At 43.0% G+C, this 25830-nt stretch overlaps 2 protein-coding genes across 2 annotated transcripts in view; both read left to right on the top strand.

Moving 5' to 3' along the window:
• Positions 1–1192: 1192 nt before the first annotated feature.
• Positions 1193–3244, top strand: LOC109857802 (proline-rich protein 3-like). The gene is made up of 2 exons (XM_020434503.1): positions 1193–1281; positions 1573–3244. Exons 1-2 carry the CDS (start codon positions 1216–1218, stop codon positions 2446–2448), a joined length of 942 nt encoding a protein of 313 aa, XP_020290092.1. The 5' UTR covers positions 1193–1215; the 3' UTR covers positions 2449–3244.
• A 5820-nt stretch (positions 3245–9064) lies between these two features.
• LOC109857801 overlaps positions 9065–25830 on the top strand; it is a 285853-nt gene continuing 269087 nt past the window's right edge. The window contains exons 1-2 of the mRNA XM_020434502.1: positions 9065–11259; positions 11407–11514. Of these exons, the coding sequence (XP_020290091.1) occupies positions 11011–11259; positions 11407–11514 (357 nt within the window). The 5' untranslated portion in view covers positions 9065–11010. The remainder of the gene's footprint in view (positions 11260–11406; positions 11515–25830) is intronic.

Below are 25830 nucleotides of genomic sequence, written 5' to 3'. Positions count from 1 at the left end.
CTCACAACGCACTCAACGAGACGTTGCTAATTGTCGCCGTATGGTTACCGATTTATCGTCGGACTCTCTAGCGCGCCGCCGACGTCTAAATTGTAAGTAAAAGGGCAATTATACCAGGTTGACCGCGACAAATAAAGCGACTAAAACGATATTAACCTGCTGTTACATATATAACGTTAGGTAACTTGTGTCTTTTTTTTTGTGTCGCAGATTTCACATCCGTATATCGCAAAAGAAATTCATGTCACGCGCAGTTTGTTACGTTTCTTCGAAATAATAGACTTAAAGAGACCTACCTCTTTTCATGCATTTATAAGATTTTTATGTCAACGATATTGCATCATACGTTTTATAATTCTGAATGTGCATCGTGAAACGACGTAACGATGAATTACGTGTTTATACAAAAATGTGTCAAAACAAACACATTCTAGAACAGAGTGGAATAAATATCTAAACTTTGTTACTGCAGTTTTATTTGTGTAATTGAAGATTTAACGGATTTTCGTATTTATGTACTTATTGTGTATTTATAATCTTTTCTACTAAAAATACAACAGTTGATAAGTTTGTATAATATGCGAAGCGCGCACGCTTGTGACGAAGCATATTTGCATTCTGCGAGTATGTATAAACTGTTATACGCCGGACGTTGAAAACAATCGTGTTATACGTGGAAATGACATTTCCAGATACCGGAAAAAAATATTGTTTACGCGACAGCGACTCTGCAAGTGCAGTCCAATTAACGAAACTTCCTATGACGATCCGCCCGTGAAAAACGATAAATCCTCTTCAACCTGCATCACGGATAACAAACAACAACAACAACGATATTTTAATTTTAGTTTACGTACAAAATACTAATCTGATTTTTGCGGACACGTTTGTGACTCCGTGTGATTTCACCACACCTGTTTCACATAAAAATGTAAATCACGTGAACTTTATTATCATAAATATAACCGCGACCGCAAACCTGTTGAATGAATAAATTTGTTATACAATTTTGCGATACATCGAACGGTGTCACATTTATGAGCGTTCTTTTCACCAATCTGTCCGAGCATCTTCTTCACTGTAGTCAGTTGCGTCACTACAAAAGAGTTTTCGGTAGATTTTAGAACGTGATGGGTCCAGATCAGAGGGCGTGTTACCGCGCATATCTAGTGAAAGTAGTTGTGCCGACCGGCGTCGCCGTATAAAAACCGTCGAATGGATGATATCAACCACATTCAGACTCATCTCCTCATGGCGGGTACAACCATGAAGTCACTTCTCGTAAGTACCACGACTTTTTGTCGAAAGTTCAAAAAGTGTTTGAAAATTTTAATTCCACGACTTTTCACAAGACAAAACATTTTATTATTTTGTCGTGACGAAAGCAAGTATAATATCGAGTTAAAAATAAAAGATTTTTAATTTTTCCCAAATTTTAACTTAATTAAAACTTAGCGTAATATACATATGATATTTTATGTATCAGTATATTTTTTATATTATATTTATATATAAAGAAACGTTAGTTTTTTCTTTGATAACAATTATTAAGTTATTTCTATTTGTTATCAGATTGTAGTGTTAGTCATCTCCGCCGTCGTCGCGGAAACGCCAGAAAGAAAACATGAAAAACGTGGCGTTTTACACAATTCGGTCTACACCGGAGGATCTGGCAGTTTTGCGCATCATGGACCGAGTATTCCCATTAGCCACGGCGAAATTGTGCATCATGGATACGGTCATGGATACGGTCATGGATACGGTCATGGATACGGTCACGGATACGGTGAATATTTGCACGGTCACGGATACGGTGAATATTTGCAAGGTCAAGGAGTGTACGCGTCAAGTTTCGGCCTCGGATACAAGCCCGTGCACCACATTCACAAACAGATCGTGAATCGCGTGGTACCAGTTCCGTATCCCGTGCCCCATCCCGTTCCCGTGACGCGCAAAGTTCCCGTGCCGGTGCCACATCCCGTACCCGTCGAAGTAAAACGTCCGGTCCCCGTACCAGTACCTCAACCATACCCGGTCGTCGTCACCAAGGCTATCCCGATCACCGTTCCGCGCCCAGTTCCAGTACCAGTTCCACAGCCCGTGCACGTGCCTCATCCCGTGCCACATCCGGTTCCAGTTCCGCACCCTGTTTCCGTGGCGGTTCACTCTCCAGCTCCGGTCTCAGTCCAATCTTTCCCTGAACCGAGTCACTCTCTGCCGATCGGTCCCGCCGTCGCGTTCACCCCACCCCAATCAATTGAAATCGGAGGAGCTAGTAGTGGTGCTTTACTGGAAAGCGGAAACATTGAATTCTCTGTGCTCGGCGGCCTCAGTTCGGCGGTGAACGATCCCGCTAATAATGTTATCGGCCACGGGGGTGCAGAGCTTCACCTCGAGCCCTCGAGCGAGGGATACTCGTATCCAATACCGGCGAAAAAATTCCTCTAAGCTGAGCATCCCGAAGAAGACATCTATCGCGTGCGACGTTTCGATCCGCGCACGCCGATGCGATACATCTACCGTTTTCGAAATCTCGCACAGCAACTGGCCGGCTCCGAGTCACGCCACACCCATTTATCCTGCGTTTCACTTGATATTTATGGACTCGCACACACACATATACACAAAGAGTTTGCGAGGAGAATCGTTGTGACCCCGATTAAAATTCCGCCGAAAACCGTAGCGAAATGAAAGAGATCGAGAGAAATGACGTATATATCAGCATTTACTTTCGCGCTTTCGACAAGAATGACTACAAGGGAACGGAGAAGGAAGGAGGGATGATGCATTTTGAAGGCGTGAAAGTAACACGACGCGCTAAGGTCCGAGGAAAGAGATGAATAATCATGCGAAGTGAACGAGCGAGCGCGCGATGGAGATAAGAAATACGAGAATTTATTCAATACTTCCTGTTATGGTAATCCGGCACAGATAGAAAAGAAGATTGCTAATAATTCTTTGAAGATATATCTCGCTTGCAAAACGTTCTCGAGTCTTAGTCGTATTCCAAACGGAATGATACAATCAAACGCGGAGAGGAATATTTGTGCGCATTTATATACATCACAATTTCATTCATGAAAATGTTAACCACAGAAATCGTCTCGCTTTAATCACGCTTAATTCACAAGTTTAGATAATAAATCGATTTGCGAAGAAAATTATACTCGTAAGCGCAAAAGTGTAAAAAGCTGTGTGAACTGTTATAGCTCGTAGAAAAATAAATTGTCAACTGTCTGGTTAATTCGATCGTTTTCTCTCCTTTTTGATTTTTTCCCACGATATACCCTCTCTCTTACATGTATATATCATATATATATCTATATCTAAAATCTTCTCATAAAGCAATAACTATACACGCGATATGATCCTGCGGGTTCGAGATATATATATACGCGAGAGTAGATTTACCCCGATTCGAAAGTGATTAAAGTTGCTATACCTCCTTACCCGCATCGCATCCCAAATTGCCGAAACTTTGACCTTGTGCTTTAGCAGACTCGACAACCACATAACCGTTTCGCACCGCCTCCGGCTGTGATCTCGGCTTTATACTTGATTCCCTCCCCGTTTCGTAACTTGCTTTTACGTCTGAACGATCGAGAAAATATAGATATATCGAAAAGGTCGGCAAGAAACGCAATCTCATCGGTATAATTTTATCGGTACCCTTTTTTTTTTTTTATTTTTGTTGCCGATTGTCGACATTTGCAAAATAATGAAAACAATTTTTATATCTCGAGTTTACGCGCAGAAATATATAACAGTATTCTATTTGTGTGTTTGGAGAGAGAAAAACACACTTCTCTTTTCGTCTCGCGTAGAAAAACCACCGGATAACGGCGTACTTTTTTCAGTTGCCTGCCGTCATCTTCGTAATGGTATCTGTAGTCGTAGAAGACGTACGTGCTTTGCTCACGGCAGAATCCACTGAATTTAAGGTAAACTACTTGGATCGACCCCTTAGGTATATAGGATAACTCAAATAATCATAATAGAACTTAAAGAGGAATCTCAGAAACATAGCGGTAGTTCAAGTGCAAATTCATAAATTTCTTTTTTTCTATGGTTTGTTGAAGATTTAAACAAGAAAATCTAAAATATAAAAAGAAAGAAAAGTTTCATCGTCGTTTACTAAAGCTATGGTTTTGGAACCAAACATTTGATTATCGAATTTGATTACCGAGACTTATACTAAATAGAAAAATACGGAAAAATTAGGAGATTATCAAAGGAGATTATCATAATAAACTAACAATTTATCATTTTATTTAAGAAATGAATAAATTGAAATAGAGAGAAATGCGAGATTAAAACGTGTTATACTTGAGACGTCCTGTATACAAGAGCGCGTGCAAATACCGTATACTATGCGCACGCACGTTCCTCCAAAAAGCTCCACATGTTCTCGGGAAACATATTTGTATGTGCATACTTACCTACATACGTATGTATATGCGCTTCCTCATCTTTCCCCGTGCTGGAAAATCGGCAGTCACGCACTATTTTACGACTTTCACTGGGTCGCTGAATTAACTCCGAGCTTTTCCGGGCACAAGGACGGCCCATTTATGCATCCGGTCCAGAATTGAGGCGCATTCCTTCCATCTACGACCGGGGTTACGGTGTCGTTAAACCGCCATCGCTGATATCACTCCGAAGTCCGTTCTCAGCAAAGTAGCTCGGTACCAAGACACCGCGGACTTCCTGCAATGCACAGACACACACACATTCAATTTATTGCAACTGTGACACCTGTTTTATTTAAAAAATAAATTCCTACATGTTTTATTACATAACAAAGATATTATCTATAGTGGTTTCGAAATTTTTTAAAAAAGTTTTATGCTTTTCAGCTTGAAAATAATTTCACGTAAACATCGTAAATAGTTCATACAGGGAAACAACTTCACACAGAAATTTATCGAATTGACCGACCTAGTTTATCTATAGAATTTGTCAATTCAAAGTTAATAATCAGTGCGCATGTACAGTCGAAGCGATAATTAACGAAGAAATAATCAATATAAATAAATTGCAAACACGCGCGATTAAAATAAAAGAACTATTCTCTTGTTCGCGCGCGCGCACACAATTATAACAGCTGCAACATTATTTAATTACCAAAACGGGACACAGCCTTCGCGAAATCCGAAATGCCCCTTTCGGATCGCAACGGCAGGCGAGCGAGGCTAATTGTGAGCATTTATCTAATGTGAAAGATTTACAGACGATGTAAATTTATTCGCGAGACCCTCGCTTAATTACGCAGATTCCAAGGCATCTCTCGGTCCCCTCTCCCTTATTCTCTCGCGCTACGTAAGGCGCGCACCGGGGGGAAAAACAGAAATTAGTCTCGTGTTACCGGGACTGCGCCGAGATATTCGCAGTGAGTAACGTTTTCATAGAAATGCGGAGAAACGCGGTCCCAGCTATCATTATCATTTACTGCCCGCTCGTTTACGATCCGTCGCCAAGCGTTGTCCTCGCGAAATTTCCTTTCCTTCACGAAAGCCGCGCTTTTACGGGCTGCAAGCATCGTAGAGATACATACGGAACAGTGCGCTTCGTATTCGCCCTGTGTTTACGAGCGTATTGCCTCGAACGATAAATGTCACGAAATTATTCGCGTGGGAGAAGGGAAAAGGGGCTACGAAAAACGGACGGTGCGCTGCCGTCGGGACTCTTTTTTGGGGTGAAATATATCGGCGGGACGATAAATCGCAACGCGCGCGGCGCGCTCCGTCCGGGATTCGGAACGACGCGAGAGTCGCGTAATGTAGCAGAACGGAGTCGAAAAATTGTTGCCACAATGCCTGCGTTGTCGTCGGACGTGCGCAATCTGGGCCGGTTGCGCGCCGTAAACCGTTAATGACACAGGATAAAAACGGAGGGCTCGTCTAGCGACGATGAATCACTCCCTGAAATACGATGCGCGAGTAACCTCGTCTATTTAATTACGATAGCGTGACCGAGCGTCTCACGTACAGCGAACCGACGTGCAAAAGATCCGCGCTGGAATATTTTCTCTTGGATTTTTATATCGACAGTTAACGCGGCTGATGTATATGCACGTATAACGCTTATAAAGTCACGTGTACCGTTGCTGCTGTTGTTTTTTCTACACGATCGTTTGCTCCCTAAGCTTGGCTCGTTCGGGTTTTTATATATTCGTGGAGCGCGAAAACTCGTTGTTTACGACCGGTTGTTTATGACATTTCGCAGCGTGTTTCCTTCCCCGGTCGCGGTCAAACGAATCGACAGATAACGTTGACAATTTTCGATCATCGTTTCTCGGCCATTCCGCAACGACTCGTGTGAAGTTTCAAACATTCTTACTCTTCAAACGCAACACGTCGATCGCCACGCGCGCACGCGTAGCTGTAATTCCGGTTGCGATGTCGCAGGCTGAGAGCTCCTGCGGCAAAACAGGAAACGCCACTTTTTATTGATTGTTTTGACAACACAAAACGGTAAAATATACGGTAAACACGCTGTCTACTGGACTCGTAAACACTGCGAGACTGCAGTCGTATAAAATTACAGGATTAAAAGCCGGCCGGAGTATCGATCGGAATTTATATCGGTATATAGTCAGACGTCGAATATTGTGCCGATGACGTAAAAATGATATATCTCGGTAACAAAAAAAAGAACAGTAAACAAGACGAGAATGAATTGCAAGAACGTATTGTCCTACGGATTATTTTCCACGCACGTTATTTTCACACGAATAATATTCCTACTAGATCCTATATAATAGTCCCGTTAATCATCTTATACTAATTTCTCATTAAAAATTTCTTTAATACGCGATCTTTTATAACGCCACACATATGCCGACGAATTCTTGCTAACGTCATGCTTTGTCGACGCACCGATTATAGATAAGCCGAGTACCTAGCCAGAATCCGCGGCAGAACCCTACGTTTATCCTGCTCTGTATGCGGTGGTCGTTCGCGGAGAGGTCATGCTTTATCATATTCAGACAATCGTCGGAATGTTAATCTTCCGCACCCCTGTTCGCGAAATTAATGACCTGTTAATGACCAAGATAATGATTTGATTTACGCGTTATTTGCACGAATGCGGATTTGCTATAGCGAATTGAAAGAAAGAAAAGTCATAGATAAATTACAAAGGGATTTAATCACTAGTATACGTCAAAATTTAACACATCGGAGTGTTTTCGCGGTTTTACTCAGATTAATTCGGAGATATTTTTTTTATACACGGGATGATCATGCCATCCGATGGCTATTAAAATATCCGTGGAATATGATAATGCATCCGAGTGTCCACATATCGCGGTTGCGCGAAATTTCGTTGAGCGCGGAATATTTTAATGGAGCCCATTACGCCACTTGACATCAATAATGAACCCAAAAAGAGATTCCCGATATAACGTCATTTACTCTACATAATCAAGAGTATCCGAATACCGGGTGAAATTTGGTATACAATGATAAATTATTTGGAACGCGCACTCTCTGTGTGCGTATGTGTGTGGGCGCGCGCGCAGTATGTGAAAGTCGACGAACGATAGAAGCTTTATTTTGCCGTTTCATTATAATTCACGGTATTGCGGAAACGAGTTAATATATTGACAGGTGACTCGTCTTCCGATCTCATCCCTCTGTTCCCGAAAGCAAATTACTCGACCAAAGCGAGGAAATAGCGAGGGTTGCATTGAAAGGGTCCTTCCTGTCCACGACACGCGATGTCATATCACGTTATTGAGAGCTACTTGTCACTCCCTGCTTTGCCGTCATATCAGGACGGGGTGTACGTCCACGCCGATCATTCAATTAATTCGGACCTCGCGCATATATCGGTGATCATCGCTCGCGCGAGCTCCGCGCCACTAGCATTGTCATTTAATAGAGATTTTACGGAGTAGTGCTCGCGCCATCGATTTTCGCGGTGTCGCTGTTCGACGCGAAAAAAAAAAAGAAAATTTCACGTGATAAAATTTCATCTACGCGTAGCGGAAAAAAAAATTATGCGCAACCTTCGAAATCGAAAAAATTGTAAAGAGAAGTTTTTTATTTGATAATTTTTAACTCGATCGATTTCTCGAATGTTATTCAATTTTCGGTGGAAAAAAATACTCGACACTTACGTATCAATGAGGGAAACTGCGCGTCCTTCAAGGATACTCGATTCTTGATCGGAGGGGTAAAAAGGGAAGAAGTGGCCCTCGAACTATCCTGTCGCGTTCGCCGCAACCAATGCGGCTCGATATCGTTCGAGCGTAATATAATAGCGCATACATACCAAGACCGTTTGAGTGGCAGCGTGTTGCACATTATTAGCCTCGTGGGTTAACGGCATTTGTATTGCCGGTAGAGGCATTCATTTGTAAATGCACAATTCTGACAAAGACACTGATTACGATTCATGCAGATAGTCATCGATACTAAGTCTCCTTCAAACAACCGCAGCGCCTTGCGAACGATCACGCAATGTAAACGTTATGAAAGTAGAGAGAAAAATAGATAAAAAAAATCGGCGTGAAATCTTTCTTTTCTTTCTTGCACTTTGCGATACTGTTTTATTAGAAAAACTAATTGGGATAAGGATTTCATTACTATCTTTATTAAAACGCGTCCTTTAATCAGAATCAGAATCTTTTCTTTGTGAAAGAGTCGGAATTTGCGCAAAAAAATTCATAAAAACAACAAAAATATTAAAAACAAAGTGTACTGTTTTTAGACATGAAATCTACCCTCTCCGGGAAAATGTTGTGTAACAGAATTGAAACGCGAATACAGAGCTGCGCGCGTTCGAGACTTAAGAACGAAGAGAGAGCCTGTAACATTCCGGCATCTCGAATTTCGTCGGAAAATTCGTGGAAAGTTTCTTGCGAGCTTACCTTGTCCGATGAGCGTCCTCGGCACCCTCGTCGAGCTGGAAATCGCACGTTTGCGCGAACGGTGGGGGATCAAGAAGTCTCTCGACGGGGAGAGAACGAGACAACCGGCGCGACGGTAGTGGGGCCAAATGTCGGAGCAGGGAGAGTGGCGCTCCCTCTGGTGAGTGTCTCGTGTCAGTCGAGCCGTGTGCCGCGTCGCGGTAGTTTCGTTCAGTAGTGTTGCGTTTCGCGTGTCTCGCCGAGCATCGGACGACGACGACGACGACGACGAGATGTCTTCCCCGTTTTGACTGTGAAGCGACGTAAGCTCGTGACGAAGATCATCGGGCACGTTGTTCCCCACGAATTGTCGTCGTGATTTCCCCGGTCATCGTCATAATCCCCGTTATCATTTTAGCCGCTATTTTTTCCCAACCGCACGCGAACTTGCCGGCGAAGCCGCGCGACACTTGAGTGAACTTCCTCTCGTCGTTTCATCTTGCCGCTTTTTTTTAAATTGTCGAAAAGTCGCGAACGATCGCAGTGAGTATATTGAAACAAAATACTCCGAGCGAAACGACAATCTTTTTCGATCCTCCATACTTTATATACGTGCTCGACGAAAAAGAGACAACTTTAACGCGTGGAATAGTCGGGGCCGTCGTGAGTGACCGCACGAAGATCGCCGAAAAACACCGAACCCGACGTTTCGGGTGGAATCGCCGCGTCACGTTCTTTTGCAGCGAGACATCGATGAGTGAGCGCGGTTTTCTTTTCGTGGCTCGTGATTTTTTCTTTTGATCGCGTCGCGCGTTTTCTATTACAAGTGCAGATTCTTCTCGTTCGTTTTTACAACCACGGTTGCTGATTCCTCGCGTGGTTAAAGGATCGAGTGACAGTGATCGCAAGAATATTTCGACGTAAGTTTCTCAAGGTCACGCCGAGAAAAGCGAACGACCGCGGGTTATTGAATCGAACCGAGCTCGCTAAGTTTTGTTGCACATTTCGCGCAATCGATAATCGATAATCGATTTCGCGGTGAGATCCGCGTATGTCTTCTACGGATTTGACAATCGATCCATCACATCATCGCTCGCTTCGGCGAGTGTCTTCTTCGACGAGAATCGCTCGAATCGACGACGTGATCCCAGCGCGTACAAATTACCTTTCTCGAAACGGTAAGATCGTCGTGGTTTGCACGTAGTGCGCGCAATAACGCAAAGCGGAAATTACGTGTCATTTTCTCGTTGATCGTCGGATCCCGAGGAGACTCCGGGTAGCTCTTCTGTGACACTGTGGCTGCTGATGGGGCGGAACGAGGTAACTTTAACAAGGTACGTCGAAGTTTCTGACACCAGAAATAAGAGTTCGTCGCGTGAATAACCGGTCGATCGCGGTTAAAAAAAAAAAAAAAATTGTAGTACGTCGAAAAATACAGTGCGCGAAAGAAAAGAAGTTCTTTGAACGCGAGCTTGTCGAATTTTATCGAGATACGCTTGCGGCCGTGCCACACTAAAAGAATCGACCGTTTTTCTCTGAAGTTGTCTGAATCTTTCTCCGTGTGTTGGTACTTTGTCTATCGAAAAGTAGAACGAGAGTTCCGGCGTTCACCCTCCGGATCGTCACGGTGCCCGCTCCGCCTTCGCATTTGTTCGAAGGGGCGGAAGAAAAACGTGGTAAACGCGGAAGAACGAACGAGAACTTCGAGTATTACGACAGAGCGTTCGATTCCATTACCTCGTAATGAGCCGGGCGGCGGTGTACATGTCAAACGGCGAACGTGACCGCCGCAAATCGCCGTGACCGGGAACCTTCGTTAATATTGCAGTCGGAAGATGTCACGGTAAAGAACGCGAGTTCCATTGATTCGACCGAATCAACTGAATCTCGACACAATCGTACGCCTCGATGAACGTTACATCGTCTGGAAGGCGGCCTCGCGAGATGGTAGCTGCCAAGTGCAACGGATAAGGACGCGCGGAATCTTCAAACGGTCTGCCTGCAGTGAGAAAAGACGAAGGACGATCCACGGGGAGAAAACAAAACGAGAAAACGACAAAGTAAGAAAGAGGGAGAGCAGAAACCGAACGAAAAGAGCAAACGTAGCGGGGGCGTAGTCGAGCCCACGCGTGCAACATACAAGGAGATCAACCGAGATGACCATGGCGAGCAACATCGTGGTCGAGTGGCTGCGGTCGCTCCACCTCGGACAATACTCGGAGTCGTTCATCGACAACGGCTACGACGACCTTGAGATCTGCAAGCAGATCGGCGATCCGGATCTCGACGCGATCGGCGTGTTCAATCAGAAGCACCGCGCTCGTTTGCTGCAATCTGTGAAGACGCTGCGGGAGGAGGGTGCCGCAAGCGTGTACTTCACACTGGAGGAGGCGAACAACGATAACGTTAGCTGCGACAACGTCAGCTCGAAATCTTCGAGAACGTCGTCCGATCGGCCGCCCAGCGACAAGGAGGCGCAACGCGCGTCACCCACCGCGAGCTCGTCCAGCGGTGGCCAGGAATTGACCAAGTTCGCGGACGAGTACGAAGAGGGCAAGGCTGAGCTGGTGAAGATACCCAGAATGCAGCTGAGGATGTTGCTGCAGGAGAAGCTGAGACACGACGGCATCAGGCTGGCCTGTCAACCGTACACTACACCGGTGAGTCGATGTTACTTTGAGAAAGTAAAACGCTTTGTTATGATGACGTAGTACGACGAATATCGTATTAAAGATGCGTAATTAACTCGTAATCAATTATCGTAGATAGATATTGGTTTAATAATTTTGTAGCAACGGAAAATCCATTTATAAAAGATCATATTTTAAATTTGAGAAATATACACGGAGAATATAGTTCGCATTGTTGAATTAAAACTAGGATAAATATATATTTTTTTAGAATATATATTTGTACATTCGCAGTTTTGATATGTGCATGTTATCTTATTCGTTTCTATTAACATATCGCATTTCAAGTGAATTTTTTCCAAATGGTATGTGAATGATACATCACACGCGCGCCATCTTTTAATTAATTTAAAATAAAATTGTGTTTTTTCAGCAACAGATATTCAAAAGTATTTTGAAAAAATTACGCGATTACAACAATATAGCAACTGAATACAAATTAATCTCACCAACTACATGTACAAACAGAAAAATTTTGCACAAATTTGATTATATATTTTTTTTACTATTTTATACTGACGATAAAAAAAAACAATAATCACGCGATGTATTTTATCGATGAATTTTCAGCACAGTCAAATATTTATATATTTTTTTCTTATTTACAATATTGCACATTTGCTAAAAGACAAAAGCTACTCGCTTTTCTTTTGCTACCGGCGCGACACATCGCGAGCCTCATATATCTCATTTCGTCGCACCATCTCATGTATTATTCCATTTTCCTTGTCGAGACGTGAACACGTCACTTTTAATACATTACGATACGCGCCGCGATTAGCCACGACAGTGACACTCGGATTATCGAGCAAAACGCTCAGGTGCTCGAAGGAATAGAGAGACAAGAGGAGGATGAAAGTATTTGAGACGAAGATAATACTGAAAACTCGCAGGCCCTCACGTGGCACGCCCTACAAGCGTAGATAATCCCCTGATTCATTATTTCGTTGCATTAGCCACCGTCTCGAGATAAGAACAAGCGTGCTGTGTGTTTCATGCACGTCCGTTCTTCTTATCCTTTTTCCACTCTCGAGTGAAATGCTTGATAGCGATGCATTGCGTTCTTATCTTTTTTTAGGGAAATAATCTTCGAAAAATTTTAATATCTTGGAAAATGCGAACAGCTATTACGTACTTTTTTTTTATCAATTCCGGTTGCAATTTGTCCCTAATTTCTGTGTTTTTGCGATAAAACAGCGAATCAAAACGCGAAATTATTTTGATCGCAAGTTATTCTGAAAAATTATACATAAAAAGCTGCTCAGAAATGTGATAAAACTTAAAGAAACGTGTAATGAAAACTTAAAGAAACATTGTTTTATAATCATCTTATTTGTGTTTTCATGTTATTATACGCACACAAAAATCGGAGAGAATATGTCAGCTTTTGTATACAATATTAACACTGTATACTTACAACAAGAACGTACGTTCTCTTGACGCAGTTGAGTCGATTCACCAAGATTTCGCGCCTCGTAACTTCGTTACGACGAAGTTGCATACAAGTCTCGTATGTTCGGAGCACGTAGTTTCAAAGCGAAAGACGTGAGCGATTGCGAGCGGAGACAAAGTCGCGTAATAATAATCGCGATCAATGAAAATTACATCAAGAGATCGATGTTTTCCTTTAAAAATCTTTCGTTAAATTTTTGTTTCACGACGCGTTTCAATGCGCTTGACAAATCGCGGCGCGATTGTAAAGTGACGCGTCAAGTGACAATTTTCGTGAGCGATTAGTCACAGGCTCTCGTTATCGGAGTTACAAAGCCGCAAGAGTTACTTTATCGTTTGAGAAACAAGTTTAAATCCGCGCGCTTTGTTGCTAATGAGTCGGAAAACATGTTGCGCGACGATGTCCTTCATACTCGCGTATTCGCGCGTTCGTTAATTAATCGTACGACGAAATGAACGCGGATTGAAAATATACATTTTGGGTGGCTGAATTTTATCGCTCTGATAAGATCGATATTACTTTCATACGCGCATCGTAATAAGCTGAAGCAAACGCCATCCATAAAACCGACCTGTCCGTTCGTGGATATTCTTTTTTTGTGTAATTCTATTCTTTATTTTGTATAATTTTACATCAAAACGTAATTACAATTTTTTATCGTGTTTCTGTGAATGATGCAGTCAGCGCTCAATGAGTGTTGCGCTAAAAAAAACAATTTTTGCGAAATAATTTTGTGTACTGGAACTTCTCATAGTCACTGCATATACAACGGCGCAACTGGAAAGCTTCTGCAATTGGAATGCATCACGAATTCACGAAGTGCACACACGCCAGTTTTTTATTTTTACACCGATGTCCATTTAAATGAGTTTGTAAACTGTAATTTATTCCTTTCGCGAAACGCGCGCTTTCGCACGCGGGCACACAAGCTGCTTTGTAAACGAGCTATAAAATCTGACGGAGGTTTGACATTTGACATTAGAATTTCGAGCTTACATGTGCTCCCGAGAATTATTGCGTAGAATTTTTTGCCGTAAAAGTACGTATGAAAACGAGAACATACATAAAAAACACGGAAATATATTTTTTCTGAATTTCAATTTTTGTCATAAATTACAAAAGTTTTGATGTATTTCGTGCGTGCGTGTTTCTTTTTATAAAATTTAAAAACGAAAAACATTGTGCGAACAAGAAATAATGCGGTCTCGGAAACAAAGGCCGTAATATCTCTTCGTGTGATATCGCGAAGCCGATCGATCGCGCAACTACGAAAACTGCAAATTGAAGTGCAGAAAAGTTTCCCGACGAGTTACAAAGAGGGTCGCATCATCGAGCGCGCGCGATTATTCATGCGCTTCGATTCATTTATGAACTTTCGACCGGGACCAAATGATCCTCGCGTTTTCATTTACTCTCTCGTGTATCAATAAACGCAAAGTGCATTTTTTGGCTCTGTGTGTTTGTGAAATTTTAATATCGCTGATACACAACGGCACAGTTTAATGACAAATTCTCCATTTCCGACTTTGTTCTCCAATAGCAATTTCTCACCAACACGCGAATTCATTTTACAACTTGAATGAGACTAAAAGAATTATTTTTTTTTATTTGTATTTTTAAGGTTGTTTCAACACGAGGGTCATTAGCAACCACATTTTAGCTGTGTTGATACAAATATTCAATTTTTCTAAATACTTTCTATAAATGAATGTTATTTTTATAATTATAGTTTTATAATATTACAGACTGAAATTCTCATCACTTGAATTCTTTGCAAATGTTATAGCAAAGTGATTTGCTATATCAAGCGGATCGGATAATAATTCTTGGTCAAGAGTAAGGATGCTAAGCATGTTTACTTTTTTGCAGTTTCGTCCGTTTATTCTAAAAGAATTATTGTTTTTAAATATATACAGTTTAATTTTTTTTTTTCAAGAAATGTTTTATTATCTTAGATAACGTAAAATTTTCATAAAACTATAATTGCTCGGTAATTTTTAAAATAATTTTTCTATTATCGTAGAAAAACAACGAGAGAGTCACAGAAAAAAGTTTTAATTTATCTTTTTTAACTTATCATTTTAAATATTCCGAATCTGAAATGAAACAATCTAAATTATCTTATGCAAATTATGTTATAATGTTACTATCGGTTCGTCAAACAGCAACTGAATCGCAGACCGAATTTCTACATTTTCGATCTTACGTTTTGGTGATTTGTTTCGTAATCAGAAGAACGGGTAAAAAAAGTTTATAAAGCTCGCGAATAAATTCTGGCGCTTTTGAAACAAGGCGAGCGTTGATTACGGTTCGATTTACGGTATCTTCGCCAGATTCAAACTATTACGTGTGTCGTCACTGTCATCATTAATCTTCGACGCAATCATACGTATATGAATTACACGATTATACGCGACCGTTCCTCCAAACTTTACACGCCCACATGTTATTCTCTTTTTTCGCAGCGCGCATGTATAAGCGCGCGAGCAAATAAAGGCACGGAGGAAATTAAAAAAAATCGCCACTTCTTTCTCAGAGCACGGTGGTCCGGTCGTCACCTACGCCTTTCGCCTCTCAGCGCTGCCAAGAGCCAGCGCGCTCGTTTTTTTCAGCAAGATTCCAAGAAGATCTCGCAAAGTGCATTGACCGTCGTTAAAATGATACTTTCTGCATCATCATCCGCGCGCGATACTTTTGTACGTACTCATCGTTCCGATTTTGCGTCCGAAAGGATCCGATTTGTTTAGCGCCTCGCTATATTTCGCCAATCAACATTCCAAGCATAAGGGAGTAGTTACGCAGCCAATTACGGTAACTCGCGATACAATCGCCGCCGCTGCTACGCGACTATTTATCCGCGCAGCTCGTTGGAACGTGCGCAAACCGACACCTCGCGAAAATTGCATCGTCCGCCGTGTTGCTCGGAAAATTTCGCGCGCACTCTCTCGCGATCGGTAGTTTATATTGTAACTGGTTTTTTCTGCAGGGGTTGTTTTTTAGCTCGCCGCGCTCATTACTTGCCACACCTCTGTAATTGTTGGCGGGAATAACCGGCTACTCGCGCGATACAGCGTCAAGTTTTAGAGATGCGATCTAGATAACGTTAAAAACGAACGCGCTTATAAAGAAAGAGATGCTATTAGATTAATTAGATAAATATGATGAACGTAACTACCAAGAGAAAAACATCTCGTGCGTGGTCTACATAAAGTGGCGTAAATTGTTAATTTATAGTTTGAGAAAATTTGTAATTAATTTTACTTTAAATTATATATTTTAATTCTCAAAAATATACTTTTTTTCTCTTCCTCCCTTTTAGCAGAAATTCTCTTTCAAAGTAGAAATCCTCTTTTGTGTCTCTATTTTTCATTTTATTAGAGCAATATGAAAAATACTATAAAAAACAAAGGTATAACCCGCACATTTATATTACATGTACTTTCAATATCTGTCATACGTCAATCTATGTGAGATATGCAATATTAATTACTTTTCGTTAAATCACGCCGTTTTTTCCGATCCACCATTTTTTGAAGTCCTCACGTTTTTACACTTTTCCAATAACCAGTGTAAAATCAGACCGGACAAATGTGTACATTTCCGATCGATATACGAAGCACAGAGTGCTCGCCCGTAGATAGATAACCACGTGGATATATTTTTCATCGCTCGCGCAATATACGGACAGCCGCATGAGACTTCTGACCCACATTAAGCGGATGACTGTTTAATGTCTCCCTGAAACTAACGCGAGTATAAAAAAAAAAAAAAAGAAATGCAAACTAGATAGACGAATTGTTTTTTGTGTTTAAAGCGATAGCTGCTTTATTCGTGAAACCTCTCGCTTCTTTCCTTCACGAAGAACACGTTAGACAGGCGACTTTACTGCGGCGAGATTACTTGTCCGCGGGTGGAACGAGGTTAAATATGGGGTTAAATATTCCGTTCTCTTTCTCTCTTCTCTCTTACATGGCTCGCACGTTTCCGACTCGACCTTGCAACGGGAGAGATAGGGAAGAGCTCCGTGAGCGCCATAAAGCGATCGAACAAGCACCTCTTCATCCTCGAGGCGTCTCTAACTCGTCTGGCGAATTTCCGTTATTCACGCCCACGGGAGTGGTCGTTACTCTCCCGGCGGCGGCGGCGGCGGCGTGCTACTCTTTTACGCCGATGAGAGTTGAATTGCGCCAACTTCGATCGTAACCCGCTTTCATTCGCGTGTGTCACGCGTGTTTCCTCGCAATAGCCGCGCGCCGGAATCGTCGTGTACACGCGTATACGTTCAGCGAACGATAATGATTTCAAAATACTTTTCTCACTTCCTTGATAAATATTCATTTCGAAGCGTGCGTGAACAAATTGCCGCAAATCGTCGGATTTATTTATCACACCTCTCTCTTTTCTCGTTTTGAATCATTCAGTTACACAATTACCGCTTTTTGTTCAAATATTTACAAAACGTCGTATAAATTTTTAAAATGAAAATTTGATTTAGTTACACCGCTTGACAATCGCAAAAGTAGATTTCAGGTGGCTAATAGAATCTTTAACACTATATCAAATTATTGACTCGAGCTATACGATTATCTTCATCGTTAACTCAGCAGTTCTGTCTGTGCTTTCTCTTTATTTCACTACTTGAAATAGACTTCTAACTCTCAGTGTTTTTCAGCTCGATTCTCTTATGTACATTAGTTAGGCGAGTGAGTCGGGATTGTCGTCGCAGTTTGATATATTTCGAGACACGCAGCGCGCGCGGACGATGCGACCGACCTCGGATACAACTATAGCGCAGCCGTGGTAATAGCTTTTAAATATTTGAACGGATGTTCAATCGATACAACCTATCCCTTGACCGAGCGTCTCTTTCCTTCCCGAGTAGCTTCTTCGTTCCATTCCCTTTCTAACCCATTCCCTTCCACGTAGACAGCGCAGTCGGCCTCGCGAACACGTTTTCATGAAATATCGAACACGCAGAATGAGATTCTCTTATTCCGGAGAAAAGAGGAATAAAGAGAGAAAGAGAGAGAGAGAGAGAGAGAACAAGAGAGAAAGAGAGAAACAGAGAGAGAGAGAGAGAGGTAAAGAAGATAGTAGCGTGGACTTAGAGCCCGGGGGAGTTGCAGGAGCGCGAGCGGATCGAAACGGCAGATATTACGCGTCGTTCGTGACGACGCGGTCGTATGATTGATGCAAGACAGTTACCGCCGGTGCGGTGACTCTCTCACTGTAGGTGTGATTATTATTCAAATTTTCACGATAACACGAGAGAAGCCCCGTGGGCTTTCAGCGCAGTCCGGCTCGCCGATTGTCCGACCGAGATTGCCCTCTGGTGAATATTTATTAAACGCGTCTATTTGTTAATCGTTTGTCTCGACGAGAACGGAGAATACGCTGTCACTTTGCAAAGAGCGTTATCATTGCGCGCGTGCGTTTCTTTCTTTTCTTTTTTTTTTTTTTTTATTATTATTATCGCTCGTTTGTTTTTCCTCGCGTCGCGGATATATCTCATCTCTCCTCGTAAACAGAACGTCAGCTCCGAGGATGTAATCAAGGAGGAGTCTTGGAAACGTCATGGGACGCATCGAGTGTATGAACACGGAATTTATGGTTCTCGCAGCAACCACCATTAATAATCCCACCTTTGTCTCTCTGTCTTCAGCTTCCTTTTCGTATCCGTCTTATGTGCAATCTGTCGGCTCTCTCTCTTTCTCCCTCACTCTCTTTCCCCCTTCTCGTCTTCTGACGAAACGCCAAGATTCCGTCTCTCAACATTAGCGTGCTCGTACGTTTCCTCGCTTTCCTTCGGAACTCAGCGAAGAACGATACGCCCGCGCTATCATACCTGCAGAAAAGCGAGTTTGGAGTGGCATTAATGAAGAGACATCGTCGTGAGTCGTTGTGATAAAACGACGGAGCCGTTACCGTCGCTTTTAATTAAGCTCCCGCTTTTAACGCGCCAATTATGAGAGCGAAGAATTTATACGCGTTTAACCTGCGAGCACCAAGTAGCTTGTGACATCGATTACGCCACGGTGTGTGCATCTATGCAGAACCGGCGTTTTCTCGAGCAGAGTTTCCGCTGCGCTTCGTTCGCAGCGCAGAAAATCATCGCGCTCTCTTCCTCGCGCGCGTCCCGATTACTTGTCTCCGAGCCTCTCAATGTCTTGTAAACAGTGTAATAAACAAAATTAACAGTACCTTTGAGTCATATTTGTAAATAAGACTCAAATATAGACATAAATATTAAGAAAATGTCTTTACACTGCAAATTAAATAACAATTTATTTTCTGTAAAACGTTTCTAAGTATTTTATATTATGTACTTACGTGTGTAGTTTAATTAAAAGATCGTATTAATTACGCCGTTGCGTAATTTATAGAAAAGGCTAGCCAGTAAAACGCCCGTGACAAGAATAGAATTATACGACCGAGACAGATGGTGCGTAATACATATTTATCGGGCGTGCTATCGCGATAAAGCAACAGTGAAATATCCACCGCGGGTGTTCGCGTATCGCACACGATCTGATGATCGCGCACCGTCACTTCCGTCTACTGTGTCCCGACTCCGCTTTCGCTCGTGCATCGCACGCGCAATCGTCGGTTGACTCTGGTGTCTGTCTTGTTTCGATTCAATTTGTACTTGCGCCTTCTCCACACGCCATTGAGAATGCGATCGGATTAAGCAAGTAAACGCGAGATTCAATATCCGACACTACTACCGAGGTACATAGTTTGAAATGTGTGTTGCACGTTCGCAAGGCAAGAACTTTGAATATTATCGACTTTGTGTAATTCGTGGTAATAGATGTTGCGCGCGCCAAATTATCTAATAATGTATCTCCTGGGAGAGAAGTTTTACAAATGTGTTTCATAGAATATTTATACATCTCTATGAGAAAAATTGACTAGAAATTCTACGGAGCATGTACTGTGGAGTCAATTTTCTTAACGATTAATTGCGCCACTCGCACGGCAAACTTGTTATACACAGCAAAGAAAACATAAATCATTTCAGTTTCAAATAATAACGTCGGGTTATACTTCTAGAGATCAGGTTTGTAAGATTAACCGACGTGCATTCTGCACGCCGCGTTCTGACTGAATAAATCGTGTGATTTTTAATCGCGCCGAAAAATGCGCTCGCCAAAGTCACTCTCTATACGGGCGCTGTCATTATTTCTCTCAATTTTCCAGGCGACCGGTTTCACCGATAACGGTCGCTATTAATTAGCTCGCTCTGCAGTCTCACGCGTCGTAATTTGCCGCAATCGGGCGCCCTGCTACATACGCACACTTGGTGTGTCTCGGCGTATCCCGCTGACATTAATAACGGTGCAGTTGATTCGAGAAGGCCGTTAGTCGCTGTCTTAGGAAGGGACTAAGCCACTGCGGCAAAGCGGGGAAGGGAGAAGAGGGATAGTTGGAGTCTGTCCCGTAGAGTCGCGAGAACCCCCGCTTCGTTACGAGCGGATACACGCGGGATAGGATTTTCCTTTCTCAAGGATTTCACAGGGCTCTTTCCCCGTCCTCTTCTCTCTCCCTCGCCACAGCGTTCCCTCCACACACACTCTCTCCCGATGTTTCCCCCTCGAGTGTGTACAAGCGCCGAGCCGCCGCTTCCCGGAACTTTTCCAAGACGAGGGTTCGAGTCTCGATTAAAGATGACTATAGGTATAGACGTTAGGCTCGTCGTCTCTGTAAGTAAACCTCACTCCTTCTCTCTTTGCCGCGGGGATTTCGGGAATAGAGGGCATGTGTCCCATGTGTCGGATTGACCTTTCGCGTTTTCTATGGGAATGTCGTTTCCACAGAGCAGAAGAATCGCACAGTATACTACGCGCGAGAAGTTGTAAAATATGTAAAAATAGAAAAAAGCACATGCAACTTTCTTCTTTATACAATATTAACAATGTATTTTGCATCTCCTTTATATTCCTCAAGTCGTGCGCCATCTATTTGCGCTCTCCACAAATTGAGCGGACTGCTTAACGGAGTTGTAGTTTATACTGCCAAGTCCACTTGCGCAAACTTTGCATCTCGTACTTTGCGAGAACAACGCGAAAGATAACCGGGTCGGAAAGGAGCTTACGGTGCATTCTCGATAGGGCGTTTATTTTACCGGTTCGGTAGTATTTTGCCCGCAAAACGTGTGTGTGTGTGTGTGTGTGTGTGTGTGTGTTTGTTTGTGTGTACGTATACTATACTCAGAATGCATTACGTTGCGTTACGCGTTTTTCGAGGAGAAATGGAAAATTCCGAAACAATGCACGAGTTTATTCGTTTTATTCTATACCCGCTTTTCATCCCTCGCGCGCTCTTACCGCACCCTGAAGCACACCGGTGCGATCAGCGCGTACGTACGTGTGTGCGTTGACGTGATCGCGTTACGCGGACGAACTCGACAGTTAAGTAGACGCATTACCGGGCGTTCAGTTCACCCTCGTTCGCCTCGACCTCGGATTGGCACGCAACGCATGCCGCGTTATCTAGCTCGAGGCATTAAGGACTCGCCGGGCTGTATTATAGCCGTCGGGTAATAAACATGTTTAATTGCAACGCTAATGGCGGGAGAGGCGGGGATGTCGGGAACGCGCGCCCGGTGCCGCAGTGGAACATCGGCCGCAGAGTCCAAAGCCATTCCGGCTATCGCTTTCTCGTGGCGCGCACAATGCCGTCGTTGTCGGTGCCCCCGAAAGGCAAGGAGGAGCATCTCGATAATCGATTACGCTGATGATTGGCCGGGATGGAAAATGCTAGACGATCGATTCGCGCGCGCCTAAGAGCCGCCGCGCCGTTCTGCATTCCGCTCCGGCTTCTGTTATCGACGTTTATTACTCACCGCAGGCGCCTGCTGCTGATACGGCATCGCAGAGCCGGTCGACCGGCTGTCTGGCTATTTCGCGGCGAATCACAAGCGCGGCTCGTCTTCTTTTCTTTTTTATATATTTCGCGGAACTCGAATTGATTACGCGCGCGTCTATCTTGTTGATTCAAGCCGCGACATGACGGTCGTTTTTATTACACGCTCTGCTATGTAGAAATGACTTCCTAGTAAAACCAGAAAATCCGATTAACTTCGCTGTCAGGTGACACTGATATATAGCACTCGGTATCGAGGCGAGCGATAACGTCGTGTTACGAATATCACATCATCTGCGCGGCGATAACGCGTCTCTATTCATCGCGACGAATTCGTCTTTTCTTTGCAAGGAGAGAGAGAAAGTATTATTTATTACAGCGCTCCGGGACAAGTCCCCTTAAGCGCAACAAAAGAATATGTACAAATAAAGTAAAATAAATCAGACGTAACTGGAAGGATTGTAATTGATTTGTAATGTTGCAGAGCTGTCGGATTTTTAATTTTGGGTATAGGACAAATAATAGCCTTCTTCCACACATCTGAAAAGATACCGTGAGACAGTGAATAGTTAAAGATATGCTCCAATACCGGCAAAATATAAATTAGACTAATTATATTTAACGAGACTTTGTCATATCCCTTCAAAAAGGGGAAGGGATCGAAAGAAACTCACCGGCTTCGAATGATTCCGCGTCGTGGCGTTATCGCGTCCGGTATATCAGTGGCGTCTCGCGCAACCCCTGGGACGATAAAATCGTCGGCGAGGCCCCGTCGGTCTTATCAGCCCCCTCCGACCGATCGATTGTTCAAGGGTGGCGTGTGGGTCACTGGCTACGTAGTCTCGGACTACAGCATGAAACAAAGACCGCGGTCTCTCGTTACTGGGGATTAAGCAACGCCAACGGAGGCGAAAAGCTCTCGGTCGGGCCAATGCCCGGTCGTTTGGGGTGGCATTCTTCGGGGGGAGTAGCGAGAAATTGCGAGTTGGGGTGCGAGTTGAGACCGTCTCGAGGACTCTCGATCCGCGCGTGTTCCGCTTTGTGTATGCCGCGCGGGAGAACAAAATTAGTTTTCTATCGCGCGCCGAGAGCAAAATGCGGTTCTTTGATGAACTCAAGTGTATCAATTAATTTGGAATATCAATTAATTCGGAGGCAAATAGAGTTTTAACGATACGAATAATTTTTGATTTTAAAACCACGGAAAGGAAATTTAATAAATTGTTTTTTTTTCTGCAAATCACGTCTTCTCGAAGAATCTCGAGATGAATCTTTAGATAGATTTTTTATGCGGACTAGCCAAGTAATCAAATAACGTCGACAATTTGAATATATTCAACTTTCTCTCTCGCTCTGGCGTTAATCCAACATTTGGTCCAAATATTCGGGTCGCGAGAATTCACATCAAGAGAATTCGCGGTAATATTTCCTCTCTCTCTCACGGCATCTGACAAAAGTAGACAGATCTGACAAAAGTAGACAATTCACATGTCAAGTACGGTTCTCAAAACGTAACGGTCTGTAATGACACAGTCCGACCACGTAAGCTGACATTTGAGATATCGTACTGAGGTATAAAGTGCAAATTGATGTAGTTTTCGATTTACCTACTCAAAAATCTATTTTCCGCTTGACATCGTGTGTGATGATATTTCGATCTCGTCTTGAATTATTCTGTTTGTTTGACGGCACGAGAGAGTTCAACGCGCTTAAATTTTTGATACGGTTCGCAAGAGTATTATAAACACGCGCGACTGATTATGTTACGTTATTGATACGTCTAAATCAATAGAGTTATCGATATCAAAATAAAATGAATCTCGACGTCAGTGGACACGAGACATACGGCAACTCGAGCACACCGGTACGATTGTCACGAAATTTCGACCGGTATATATAGTATATTTATATCATATATAGTGTACATATATTTATATAGTATATATATAGTATACATATATAGTATACATAGTATATTTATACTATAATCGTCGTATTATATACGCGGAGATTGGCAGATGGCGGCGGCGCAAGAGCCGTTGCCGTAAGTCAGAAATCTTTAATGCTGTCCCGTTAGTCACACGACCGGCATGAGTTATCATCGTTTCCAGATAGCCGGAGCGCGAGCCGCGTGATATATCAACCAGCCTTTAAACTCCCCTTCGCTTTATACGTAGAAAGAGTCGCGCCGAAAAAGTCGCACGCCAATCCCGGATCTGCGAAAAACTCCGAGGGAGAAAAAAAAGAATTGTCGAGACCTTTCTCTGCTCTCCTCTCTGGACGCGCCTAGATCTTCCGCGATTTGCGAACGAGACAGATTTACTCCCCACCGGAGAAATGGCGTGGCTTTGCGGCGGAAAATCGTCGTCAACCGGCAACCGTGGCGCGGCTCACTCACTACGTTTACACGACACGACGAATCTTTGAGAGAGACGAAGCGAGGCTATTACTCGACATCCGGCTCGCGAGAGCCTCGAGGTGTCTGATTACTTCCGAGAGTTTCCCGTTCTCTCTCCCGTTGAAAATCCCGCCCGATTCTCAGCCGCGTTTATCGTTGCGGTTTCTTTTTTCATTAGCGAAACGGGGCGAAAGAACATCACGTCGACGAAGCGGGCGTTAAGGGACGGTTACTTTTCGCTACGAGCGGCGGTAGGCGAGCGGGTGCTTAAGCGACAATGGCGATGATTGTAAGATCTCGTTCCGATCGATTCCTGTGTAACGCCGCGGTCCTTTTCTTCGCGGGCAACCGGTGGTACTCGATTATACTCGACGCTTGGTATCCCGCAATTTTCTTCTTTTTACTCTCGCGCGGACGAATAACAAAAAACGGATCGATCCGTTTCGCACTCACCGCGTCGGCGAATATATCGCATATCTCGCGAAGTAATGCACCGTAAACACGGTGCGCGGTGTCCTTGTGCGACACAAAAAAACGGAGCTTTTTGCATGATTAACAGTGTCATATGTTGTATTAATTTTAATCACCGACGGAGAAATTTAATAACCGCATTTCCGTAATAGCAATGTAAATTTTGCAATAATGTTTTCTAATGTTTCAAGCCGGACTATATTTACGTCGCTGTTTTATATTTATAAGATTATTCTTTTTAATTGTTTAATTATTTATCTGCATTTGCGAGGAAAACTCTTTTGCATTTGCGGTACCGGCATAAACATGTTTTAATTCATGAATCGTCACGCTATGTATTTGTGAGTAATATTCCCGCGAAATGTATTTTTCATTCATTAATTGCAACATTGTGCGCAATTAAAACTATACAATTTGCGTATAGCACGCACATCGCGCAGCCGAGCGCAGCGCACATTACATAAATTAATACGCGAAGCCTCGCTAGAGTGAAAGAGAGAGAGAGAGAAAATCACTCTTAAATTTCTGGTCAAGAGAGGTTCCGCCGGGCGACATGAAATTTTAATGACGCAGCAGATGGTATAATGGCCAAGTGGAACATTAAATTCCTTCAGCGTCCAGTCGAGACTATATATTTCTTTGAAGCAGCATCAGTGCGCTGCGGAATCATATAATGCGGCATGCTGAGCAGAACGAGCGGTGCTCGTGACACGTCGCTACATTACGAGAACTCACGCCGGTTGATGTTGATTGTCCGTAAAGAAACCGCGTAATCTTCGAGACCGCAACGTTTGCACGTACATGTCAAACATTTATAAAAAGTAAAAGTTACTTCAATTTCGCGTAATCTTACGATCTTTGAACTATTTCAAATTCCTTGTCTAATAGATAGAAAGATTTGAAATTTAGATATGCAATCGAGAAGCATCGACAAATCTCCGAACGAGTTTTCTTTTTCCCGATCGTTAGGATATTTTTCACATGTTTTTTTCTCAAAAAAAAAAAAAAAAAAATGGTGAAGTCGGTCTCGTCGTTTATGATCCCTAAAAATTCTGACCCAGATTTATGCTCGAGATTTTCTAGATCACAAAGCCCCTCT

This window comes from Pseudomyrmex gracilis, unplaced genomic scaffold (genome assembly GCF_002006095.1).
Source record: "Pseudomyrmex gracilis isolate BER0280 unplaced genomic scaffold, ASM200609v1 scaffold_173, whole genome shotgun sequence".
In the NCBI taxonomy this organism is placed as follows: Eukaryota; Metazoa; Arthropoda; class Insecta; order Hymenoptera; family Formicidae; genus Pseudomyrmex; species Pseudomyrmex gracilis.
This window is presented reverse-complemented; position numbering and strand designations above follow the sequence as displayed.

Bases quoted from the DNA above. Each gene is read 5' to 3' on its own strand.
- LOC109857802 (XM_020434503.1), top strand. From the start codon at position 1,216: ATGGATGATATCAACCACATTCAGACTCATCTCCTCATGGCGGGTACA. The intron at 1,282-1,572 runs GTAAGTACCACG...ATTTGTTATCAG, and splicing joins CAACCATGAAGTCACTTCTC to ATTGTAGTGTTAGTCATCTC.